This window comes from Panthera uncia (assembly GCF_023721935.1).
Source record: "Panthera uncia isolate 11264 chromosome B3 unlocalized genomic scaffold, Puncia_PCG_1.0 HiC_scaffold_1, whole genome shotgun sequence".
In the NCBI taxonomy this organism is placed as follows: domain Eukaryota; kingdom Metazoa; phylum Chordata; class Mammalia; order Carnivora; family Felidae; genus Panthera; species Panthera uncia.
Window position 1 is genome coordinate 76,495,498 of NW_026057582.1, and position 12,416 is coordinate 76,507,913.

At 41.4% G+C, this 12,416-nt stretch overlaps 1 protein-coding gene across 1 annotated transcript in view; it reads right to left on the reverse strand.

The window, feature by feature from the left end:
• Window positions 1–12,416, reverse strand: part of RYR3 (ryanodine receptor 3) — a 367,593-nt gene that overhangs the window by 278,387 nt on the left and 76,790 nt on the right. Inside the window, exons 7-10 of the mRNA XM_049611650.1 lie at window positions 12,152–12,251; window positions 8,240–8,333; window positions 3,306–3,380; window positions 530–686 (exon numbers count right to left, since the gene is read on the reverse strand). Coding sequence (XP_049467607.1) covers window positions 530–686; window positions 3,306–3,380; window positions 8,240–8,333; window positions 12,152–12,251 — 426 coding nt within the window. The remainder of the gene's footprint in view (window positions 1–529; window positions 687–3,305; window positions 3,381–8,239; window positions 8,334–12,151; window positions 12,252–12,416) is intronic.

Below are 12,416 nucleotides of genomic sequence, written 5' to 3' on the forward strand. Positions count from 1 at the left end.
TCAGAAGGCAAAGCTACATGTTGCAGTTAACCTAACTACCAGAGGGTCTGCTTTTAATGGAGGTTGGGGATGGACGGGTGAGAGCTGAGAGAAGAGACAACCTAGGAAAAAGATGAAGAAGGTACTGGTGACTTTGTATAATACAAATAACTGCAAGAAGAGGTCATATTCAGAATTATGTCTTCTCTGCATCTTTCTGAAAGAGATTGCCGCCTTGCTTTAAACAAATATAGCATTAAAACTTATGCTTCCATGTTCTCATTGCCTTATAGGACTGAAGCATATGTTTCCAAGTATTAAAAACAACTTAGAATATATTAAACAACATTTTTCATTAGCCTCTGAGCAATAGTGCCCATTCCTGTGATCCTTCCCCTATACACTCAATTCAAAAGATGGAAGAAGAAAGTGTTTATCAGAAGGCTGAATTTCTTGTTCCAGCCCACTTTCTTTTCAGCCATAGTGCTTTCTGGAAGTTTCAGAGCTTTCACTCTTAAATGAGGTCAAAGTCGACTTCATCACACCTTACCTTGGAAGCCCGGAAAGAGAAGGCTGTGGACTTGGTGTCTGACTTTGCCCGGTCCTGCAGTATAAGGCCTTGGTCCTCTGTCAAGGCCAGGTAGTGGCCTGTGGTGAGATGCCGGAGGCGGAAAGCCTGGCCCCATCTGATGTTACTGCCACTCCAACTGGGCAGATGAAACAGACAAGAAACTGCATTTACACAAAACTATGTCTATTTCAATATTTCTCCTGTGCTTTCTTCCACATGCTAGCAGACTTCTAAACCCTCTTCCTTAAGGGACAAAGCACTCGTCTCCTGGCTTGCTTTAGGATTTCAGGTCTGCTGACAACTCAGCATGGTACTTCTCTTGTGGCCTCTCTTAACACCAATGAGGAGGCATCCTTGTGCACCGTTGGTGGGAATGCAAACTGGTACAACCACTGTGGAAAACAGTATGGAGTTTCCTCAGAAAATTAAAAGAACTACCCAATGATCCAGTAATCACACTACTGGGTACTTAGAACACAAAAGTACTAGAACACAAAGAGCACAAAAATACTAATTCAAAAAGATACATGCACCCCTATGTTTATTGCAGTATTTACAACAGCCAAGACATGAAAGCAATCCAAGTATCCATCCACAGATGAATAAGTATGTGTACTTATAATCATACATATATACACACACCATACCTTTTTAATAACACACACACACACACACACACACACACACACACACACACACACACAAGATGGAGTATTATTTAGCTATATAAAATGAGGTCTTGCCATATGCAACAACATGGATGGATCCAGAGGGTGCAACGCTAAGTGAAATAAGCCAAAGACAAATGCCTTATGATTTCACTCATATGTGACATTGAAGAAACAAATGAACAACAACAAAGAGACAAAAATAGACTCTCAAATCGAGAACAAACTGGTAGTTCCTAGAGAGGAGGTGGGTGTGGGTATGGGTAAAATACATCAAGGGGATTAAGCATACACTTACCTTAATGAGCATCCAGTAACGTATAAAATTGTTGAATCATATTGTACATCTGAAGCTAATATAACATTGTATGGTAATTATACTTCAATAAAAATAAGGGAAAAAAAGAAAAAAAAAAGAACACCAACAATGATGATGATCTTGGGACAAGACAACAATTTAATGCAACTGGAAGTCTGAGGCTTCCAATTTTTCCTTCACTCCTCTGAAGTTTCTTGATATATAAAAACACGTAAAAAGAATACCTTATAAGGAAAGCTCATTTCTGGGAAAACAAAGTCATCTCTGATGTGCTATCTCAACTCAAACATTCTACTACCACAAAGAATCCCATCTTTAAGAGAAATAGCAAAAATATTTGTGCAGTTTACACTTGCCAGGGAGAGGCAGAGAATAAAGAAGCGTGTGTGTGTGTGTGTGTGTGTGTGTGTGTGTGTGTGTGTATGTATTTGTGTTAGAAGGGGATACATTTTGTGGAAAAAAATAAAGCAAGGTTAGATGATTAAGGTAAGAGAGACCTCGTGTTTGAGTGGAAACCTTTCGATGGACCTACATCAAAATGTTGGCATTCAACAAAAGTCACCGTAAGTATTTGGGGAGCACTTATCTACTGAACAACTGAGCTCATTATCTTTTAAGTTAGAATAAAATCTCATGGTTATACCTCTGGGGAAATAAACAACCTTAACTGAAACTATATATACATACCTATTTTGACCTTTTAAAGAAGTCCATTAAGCAAGAACCAAGGCTTAATTAATATCCTGAGAATGTGAGTATGTTATTGCAAGCATTTTAACAGGGCTGGGAGAGAATACAAATGCCCTGAACCAGCTAACAAGTGGGTGATCCTTAGAACCAGTATTCTTTAAACCAGAAACTTCCAAAGAGTTGTTCTCAGTAAAAAATTTAAATGTATCTGTGTGCATAAGTTCTAATATTTTCTTCTGATTTCTACGGATTAGCTTGAAGACTACCTTGGAGGCATATACCCTCACAAGAGAGACTTTCACAATGAACATATATTCAGGGAGAGACTGAGCAGGGAGCCAGTGGGAAAGGCTGACAAGGAAAACCAAACACTTTTCCCTCCTCTGTTATCCCAAGCAGTTCATCTCTAGCCTAACTTGCAATCCCTCTCAGCAAAATAACAGCCCAGAGATTACTGGATGCTGCTTTGTACTTTGATGTTTGGAGACCACATGTTTTTACTCAGGCACCCAGCTCAAGTCTCAGCCTCCTGTTTTTTCCAACCCAGGTACAAAATTGTTTCTGACAAGTCAGGTAAATACGGTTTTCCTCACTGCTACATTTGCAGTGATGCTTTAGTCTTCTCTACCTCCTGCCATCACAACCACTATTTCTGTCATTTAAAGCTAATGTTCCACTGGAGCCAACCATACTACTGAGAAGAGAAACACTAGCTGGGTTTCAGAGAATCTGTTCAAGAAAGCAAATGGGAGAAATACTTTGATGACTTTCAGCAGACATATCCAAGCTCACCTTTTATAAACCGGTCACTGCAAGGGCAGTAAGACCTGGGGGCTGGGTTCAGGGCAGCGAAGTCCTCTGGCTTCAGAGTGTGTGTGTGTGTGTGTGTGTGTGTGTGTGTGTGTGTGTGTTACTGTTGTTTGAAAACAAACTCAGGAAAATTTCAAACCTTAGCTCTGGGCCAAGGAACTTTTGAGAGTTTGCCAGGTGATGTGGAACAAATGAAGTATTTAAGAAAATGGAGAGTATAGGAAAAGAAAATAATCACGAAAAGAGCACCACCCAAACCCTCCATTACCTTATCCGAAGGGGTTCCACTCTCCACAGAGATCTGGCTCGTGTCCCAGCTCCCCCAGCTTCATAGAATATCCTCCTGTGAGCAGAGTTGGAGATTAGCTCCTCTGAGCTTGACACTGATCAGCACCCGGGGAGGGGACAGCTCCCGGCAGAGATTGTTCAAACCCTGCCGCTTTTCTAAGCCCTCGTAGAGTCAGCAAAACTAAAAGCTGAGTCAAAGAGAAGAACAATTTCCCAGTCTCAACCTCTTAGGAGGGAAAAAAGGTGCTATGGGGGAGGGAACTGCTCACCACAGCAGATAATGGACACTCATGGACCGTCAGGGGTATGATGAAAAGGAACGTCTCCATTTGCACAGTCAAAATAGCCTAATCACTCACATAACCATCAGAACAGATACCAAATGCTCCAATTCTTTTAGGTTAAGCTCTTTGATGTAGTTTTCCATCTCTTAAAAAATGTATTTGTACTTTTAAAACATATATACAGTACAGTATGAATTCACTTCCATTATTCTAGGAAGTCCAGAACAAAGCTTTATGCTCAATTGCTATAGTGTCCATAATTTTATCACTGTGCCGTTGTCTCCTTTTCTCTATTAAAGATAATCTTTTGATGTATTTTTAAATAAAGTTGTTTATTTTGGAGCAATTTTAGGTTTACAAAAGTTGCAAAGACAGTAGAAAGAGGTGTATAGTTTCACTGTCTCCTAATGTTATCTATACTACACATAAATGTATATGCTACATTTGTAAAAACTAACAAACCAACATTGCTATGTCATCGCTAGCTAATCAAGGCTTGCCTTGGATTTCAGCAGTTTTTCCATTAATATTTATTTTCCCGTTGCAGGATCCAATCCAGGAATACCACAATGCATTTAGCTGTCCTGTCTCCCTTGTTTCCTCTGGCCTGTTCTTAGTCCCTCCTTATTTTCCATGACTTTGACAATTTTGAGGAGTAGTGGTCAGGTATTCTGCAAAATTTCCCTTGATTTGGGTTTGCTTGATATTTATCTGATGATCAGTAAACTCTATTTTTCAAGCCATACAATAGGGACCAACCTATCCATTTAAGTTAACTATCCTTGTTGAAGAGTATGTCTCATGAATAGTGGTCCCAGATTACCTGGTATACTGAATCCAGGCTCTTTTTGAGAATCTTGTGACCTTAGACCAAGACTGGTCGTTTAATTGCATTTAACTGCACTAATTTAAAATCCCACCTCCACCACAGAAGGTTTCTCTATACTACAACTGAATCACTCAAGCTCCCCGAGGATCTTGATCTAGATTTTGAGACAACAGGTAATCAGTAGAGATGAGGAGAAAATGGGCAATTATTATTTTTTATCTGAATAAGTAACATCATTATGAGTTGGTTGAAAATAGTGGCTTGGGAGTTGGGCAGACCTCCGTCTGACTCTCTTAGGTGTGTGACCTTGTCAAGTCCCTTCACAGCTCTGTACGGAGCTTTGTTATCTATAAAATGAGCCTGATTCAGGACTTTAGTCACAGAAAGGTTGTGAAAAGGTAATGTGTTTTTTAAAGTAAAGGACATGCACAAAAATATTCATAGATGAAATTTACCCAAAATTAAAAAAAAATTATTTATTTTTGAGAGAGACATAGAGCATGAGTGGGGGAGGGAAAGAGAGAGAGAGAGAGAGAGACAGAGACAGAGACAGAGAATCTGAAGCAGGATCCAGGCTCTGAGCTGTCAGCACAGAGCCCAACATGGGGCTTGAACTCACGAACCGTGAGATCATGACCTAAGCTGAAGTTGTACGCTTAACCGACTGAGCCACCCAGGCGGCCCCATCCAAATTTTGTTTAAATACAGATGTTATACGGGTGCCTGGGTGGCTCAGTCGGTTAAGCATCCAAGTCTTGATTTCGGTTCAGGTCATGATCTCATGACTCGTGAGTTCGAACCCCACCTCGGGCTCTGCACTTTCAGTGCAGAGCCTGCTTGGAATTCTCTTTTTCCCTCTCTCTCCATTCCTCCCTCACTTGTGTACTCTCTCTTCAAATAAACTTAAAAAAATTTTTTTAAATACAGATATATATGTCAAATATAGAATAACACATTACATGGCACAGAAACACTGAAATGTTATGTTAATAGTGGTTGCCTCTGGGTGGTGGGATTATAGAACACATTCTAAACCTTGTCCAAATGTATATGGAATCAGGAAACACACAGTAAATATTAAGAAAGAAATCCTGTGTGACTTGAGAGCTCTAACTGCCCAGGTGTCTCTGTGCCAAGCCTAGAATGGTAATGGCATTGCGCTGACCTCCTACTCACCCACACTTGCTGAGGTTTTCATTTATGTGTCTCCCCACTCAGGACTGGAAGTGTCTCTCGGGTGAAGAGGGTGGGAGCAGCTCACCCCAGGTCACAGGGTTACAGAATTCTCTCCCTCTGACATCTGAAGAATTCTGGAAGGTTAGTCCCTCCCACCTGGGAAACTTGAGGGCAGCCTGCTCCATTTAATCTTGTAAGGTTACAGAGGTTGAAACAACCTGTTCTTGTTCTATAAGACAATTACCCAAGGAGAAGTGTAGAGTGGGTGGTGAGCTGAGGCACTTTGAAAGCTTGGCTGACAGCTTAGCCTCAGCTTTAACAGGTTAAGTGACTTACCCCAGGGTGCTTGACAAGCCAGAGGCACAGCCAAAGACCAGATCTCAGAATGCTAGATTGTTACTCTACCCGGCCTGGTGCTTTCAGGCTTTAGAAGGAATAGAAATGATTTCCTCTCTAAAGTCAGCACCCTCACTCTGGAATCACCTGCACGCCTTCATGGCTGCTGGTGTCTTTTAGTGAATTCTTGATTCCCTATTCCTTTGTTGTCTCCCAGATTTCAGTATTCCTGGCCATCCTGGCCAGTTCTGAGGATTTTCCTGACACCACAAGACAATGACGAGGTTGCATCCTCTTTTGATTGAGACCCGCTGACACAGAGTCTCAGGTTGTAGTATAATGAATAGCTGCTTACTCACCCCTTCATGCTTCCTTATGAAGGAAAGGGATAAGGCTATTTTACCTGTAAAATCCCCCCCCCCCAAATACATATTAGATCTTGTAGAATCCTCAACCAAGGGAAGGTCACCTTTGTCTTATTTCAATGATGGCATGCATGCCTGCTTCAGGATGCCATTTGGGAAATTCCTCTCCATCTGTTTCACTCTTCCCAGCACCTCCTTTCAAATATTTGTACAGTCTTTCCTTTTCATCAGGCTCTTGTTAAAGTACTCGCCAGGAATGGCCACCAAAAAGTGGGCTTCTCCAAGCAGAGTTTCTGCCCAGGCTGCTACTAATTTGGTTCAAATTTAATGTGTGTGTGTTGGGGGTTGGTGGGCGGGGGGGAGGGCAGGTCAAGGGTCAGGCACAAGGTTATCATTTCTTTTTTTCCAAATTCCTGCCCTTTCAAGAAGAACTGGAATAGGAAGAAAGAACGAGTTCAGATGTATTCCACCTCAGAGGTAGCTGACTGCAAAATTCCTAAAATTTCAGGTCTTTACCTACCTGCAAATCTTCCCTTTAGTGCAGAATATTTAAAAGATAGTACCTGGGCTATTGCATCATTTTACCATTTAAAATCAAGAAAAAGAAAATCACCATTGCATAAAATCACATGACATTATTTGGGGTAAGGAATCCTTAATTCTAAGGAAATTAGGTCAGCCTAACACCGTATCTCAGAGATAACTGTCAGTTAACTGGACCAATGCCAGGGAGGAAGTCAGTGAATTAATTAGCCACTTGCCACAGGTCTGTACTTTATGCGTCCTAGACAGTGTTCTGGGTCACATCTGGTTCCCATGGAGAGCTATTCAGAGGACAGAGCAAGTAGGAAGGGATTCAGCACAATAGGGATACATACTGCCAATGCATGGTTTCTAAGACACACATTAACATGTTTGAGCACACTGCTCTGCTCCTGAAGGTCCTTTTATAGTTCATCGGATCAGGAACAAGCACTGGTGGGAGTGTCAGCAGCCTGGCTTCTAAGCTGCCACCTGAAAGCAGCCGGTAAGTGACCTTTGGCAGGAGCCTGAGCTAGAGGATCTCTTAGTTGTGAGGACTTGATCCCATGTGTCAAATGAAGTAAAAGAAATGCAGTTAACAAGGTTCCCACAGGCAATTCACAAAAACATAGAATGTATTACCACTGGGAGATCACCCACTGCTGTCACAAATTCCACCTAATTTGGATCCAATTTTATTTTTTAATTATTTACCACGTTTCTATAGTTACAGGGGTCAAGCTTTTTGGACTCTGTTCCTTTGGTGATCAACAGGCTACCAAGGGACACTGCAGAATGAATTTAAGACCTGGATTAGTATCGTCTATCTCCTGGTTTTGAATTTTTGAAAAGAATTTGTTGAGGAGTTAAGCAGAGGATCACAGAAAGCATCACCCTCAGAAGTGTCATCTACATGTGTCCCTTGGCACCATCCCTGCTAAATCTAGCTCCTGTTGGATACTGTTATTTGGTTTCTCCAATCCTATTTAGTAATAAGCAAAATGAAATCACCAAACTCCACCTCAATTACTTAGCACCTAAGAGGGGAAAAAGAGAGATGATCTGCCTTTGAAGTGCCCGGTGAATGAGTTAAGCGCACAAACTCACTAGAAAGATTAGTGGGTGCTTCAATCTACAACGAATGCTACCAGAAACTCCTCAGAGAAGCACTTAAAGAAAATGAAGGCACTGGGAAGCATTACAGAACTGCTTGCCTAAGAAGCAACAGGTGTGGCCAGGTATTCCTGTGCTTGAGCTCCAGGGCACTGCCATTCCTGTTTTACAATACCACGGCTGGGTACAGTTGATGTCCACTGACCAATGCTTACAGAATTCATCTGTGGATTAGTCTGAGTCACCCGAGACTGAAACACCTAGGAAAAGGATGATGCTATCGGCTTACCTGTGCTGGGAGTCATTCTGGTCTGTAGATGGTATCGTCAAACACTCATCATGACCATGGAAGAGACGTACTACATGCCCACCAAGTAGGTAACCTGTGAGAGAATTATATTCTACTATGAGCTGACGGGAAATTTAATAATGAGAACACCAGGTTTAAAAAGGATAAATTCACACAGCATTGAGTCAGTTATAGAAAACACCAAGAAAGAAGCATTTGGAAAATGGCAGATTCCATGAATTCTGGCCTCAGGAAGGAAAGACAACAAAGTCAAAATTCTGTGTTTTATTTGATAGAGAGAGAGACAGAGAGAGAGACACAGACAGACACACAGAGAGAGAGAGAGAGAGAGAGAGACAGAGACAGAGACTCCCAAATAGGCTCCACACACAGCACAGAACCCCATGTGGGGCTCGATCCCACAACCCTGGCATGATGACCCAAGCCAAAATCAAGAGAGTCGGAGGCTCAACCAACTGAGCCACCCAGGCGCCCCAAGAAAGTCAAAACAATTCTAACATCAAAAGTTAAATAGAATTTCAGAGATGAGCAAGTCCAATATCAAAATGTAGGGTGAAAAGTGTCGATTCACATCATTACAAGGAAAATTATGTTGCTAGTATTAGGAAGGGAAGGATTTTCTAGTTGCTTAGGATGAAAATACATCCAACACAAAATTCCTGGATAAGCTCTTACAATCTTGATGTGTCCGTTTTGTGGCAAAATCCCAATCAAATTGCAGCCATGGGGAATAAAGAGGAAGCTGGGAAGGAGATCAGCAAACTGTTACTAAGAGCTGTCGTCTTCTCTAAAGAAGACATCCAGATGGCCAACAGGCACATGAAAAGATGCTCAACATCGCTCCTCATCAGGGAAATACAAATCAAAACCACACTCAGATAGCACCTCACACCAGTCAGAGTGGCCAAAATGAAGAAATCAGGAGACTATAGATGCTGGAGAGGATGTGGAGAAACGGGAACCCTCTTGCACTGTTGGTGGGAATGCAAACTGGTGCAGCCACTTTGGAAAACAGTGTGGAGGTTCCTCAGAAAATTAAAAATAGACCTACCCTATGACCCAGCAGTAGCACTGCTAGGAATTTACCCAAGCGATACAGGAATACTGATGCATAGGAGCACTTGTACCAAATATTTATAGCAGCACTCTCAACAATAGCCAAATTGTGGAAAGAGCCTAAATGTCCATCAACTGATGAATGGATAAAGAAATTGTGGTTTATATACACAATGGAGTACTACGTGGCAATGAGAAAGAATGAAATATGGCCCTTTGTAGCAACGTGGATGGAACTGTAGAGTGTGATGCTAAGTGAAATAAGCCATACAGAGAAAGACAGATACCATATGGTTTCACTCTTATGTGGATCCTGAGAAACTTAACAGAAACCCATGGGGGAGGGGAAGGAAAAAAAAAAAGGTTAGAGTGGGAGAGAGCCAAAGCATAAGAGACTCTTAAAAACTGAGAACAAACTGAGGGTTGATGGGGGGGTGGGGAGGGTGCGAGGGAGGGGAGGGTAGGTGATGGGTATTGAAGAGGGCATCGTTTGGGATGAGCACTGGGTGTTGTATGGAAACCAATTTGACAATAAATTTCATATATTAAAAAAAAACATATATATAAAAAAAGAGCTGTCTTAGGGGAAGCTGGCTTTCGAATGCATTTGACAGACACAGATAAAATCTGGATGCCCATCCCACAGCACCAAGGGGTGGCAAAATGACATTCCAGTATCCCACAGTGGGTGAGCCACTACCGATAAGCACCTAGCTTTCAGCATAAGGAATCTCAATAGCCACAGAGTTCCAAGATGTATGGAAAACAATGAGCTTCAAGTGCATGATGACCCATTAGTGTTCAAATAAATTCTGAGCCTTAATTCAAAAAACATACTAGGAGCAGGACTCTAGTCTGAGGTTTACTTGTACGAAGAAAGCAAAATTTGTAAATTTGTTATCACTTTGGGTAAAAAAAATTCTCTAGGCCAGTCTGATCTCAGGAGACATATGGACTTAATATATGTTCAATGTCTGCATCAGGACTTACAAAAAAAAAAAATCACACAGCTATATCATCTAGGGACTACCGAAGTATTCTGGGTGTTGAATTAACAGTAAGAAAGAGAAACATGCCAAAGGAGAAAGGGCTGTTTATCAACGTATTTTGTACAGGGACAGTGTGATATTCCATTGTTCACTTTTTTTTAACCAGGCGTGGCAAGTTCTTCTTAAACTTTCCTTGAATATTCACAAATCCTTCCCCAATTTTCCTCTACCTTACTATACTAAGAGTTTTACTTGTACAACCTCTTTTGCATTAAAATGATTCATGATATACTGTAGGGTAAATCTTAACAGCCAATTTATTTCAAAAAATTAAAATCTTCCATGATCATGCTCTTGATTAACCTCTCGGTCATCTCATGATGGTGAGGCCACGCCCCATTTGGATCTATCCTTTGCAGTCCTCAGGCTCCTCCAATCAATATTCTATTCACACAGAAAATCGCCAAGTGCTGGTGCATTATGGCTCTTCCTAATTGAAATCTATGAGGGCAAAATTCAGGAAAGAAGGGTCATGAGGAGGATCACTTATGCTCTCAGGGCTGAAGTGGGCTTCTCACCAGGGGATGCTGAGAGGGCATTTTCTGCAGGGCCAGATGACTCAGGTGATGAGCTTTCCAGGCTAAATTACAAGGGCACTCAAAACTTCGATAAGGACCTTTATTATGTGATTTGCAAACACTCCTTAATTAATCTCCACAAGTTGTCTGTTGGGACCGGGAAATAATTTTATTCCTCCAGTGAAAACGAAAAATATGGAGAAGAGTCAGTCAAGACTCTTCCTTCAAGAAGACTGAACCCCAGTTTCTTGATTTCTTACAGAAAGGCAATAACAACAGACTCAGGGTGGTGAGTTAGTTTCGTTGTAAAAGAAGAGGGCTAAGCATAGCCTGCCTTTTTAAAGCCTTCCACGAGTTGCGGACAGAGTTAAAAATCTGTCATTTCCTGACTATTCGGCTACAACACGATGCCTTCTAAAACTGGAGCATTGCCTTGACACCCTTAAGTTTCCCTCTATTTTCAAACATGTCATCATAGAAGGGCATTCCCAGTTTGAAACTACTGGGCTCAAGATTAAAAATCGGATTAAAGCCACGGTAGGAGTATCTCTTTAAAATTCTGATCTTGCTGTAAGGTGCCAAAATGTAATATGATAACCTACAGGGTCACTGGCATTTGATTATTCTGCTCAGCTGCAATACTACCCATGGATAAGGTAAGGCCAGTATATTAATTCTGTAACTTGAAAGGTGCATTGACTTTGCCGGCTCCAAGAAATAGGATATGTTGAACAAACTTTGAGGATCTTACTTCCAAGGGAAGAATAAAACACTGAGAACATTTTGTTATTGTGAAATGGCCCTGCAAAAACACAAGTAGAAACAAATGACCAAACACACTTTTATTATAGAGAAAGTCCTTCTTCCACCTGTCTGGAGAGATAGTAACAGTATCACCTTCTTGGCAAATAATCTCTTCCAAGACTGAAGTGGCTGGGACCTATACACTGATAACTAGTAACCATAAATGAAAATGAGAAGTCAGCAGGAGAGGAAAAGTACATATCCAAATCCTGCATGCATAAGTACTAAAACAATGGTGGGCTCTAAAGGATTAAAAGATGTTGTCAGGAATGTCCATGTAATCAGAAATCAGGACAGAAAATAATCCACACCCACATCAGAGAAAGACATTCAGGTGGACTAAAATAATGCTAGCTGTGTAGCAAGGCATTAGGTAGGAGCTGGGAAGCAGCAGAAAATGTCAATATATACAGCTCAAGACAGACTGGAAGCTGAGGGCTGAATGCATATTAAAAAAAGCACACCTTCTTCGATGCTACTTCCTGAGCACGTGGGATGTACATTCCAGAGTGTTTGCATAAAAGAGGCATCCACTTGTATGTTCCCATTTGATACGGAGAGATGCTGCAGCAGAAACAGAAATGAGACATCCTTTAAATAACCGGCCCGGTCCTGGCAGAAGCAGCTCACCTAAAACCGCAAGGATTGAGTTAAAGAATCTCACTGTCATCAGGCTCTTTCTGCATAGCCTGTGGGAGACTGCTACACCCAATCCAGAAGCATGCTTCA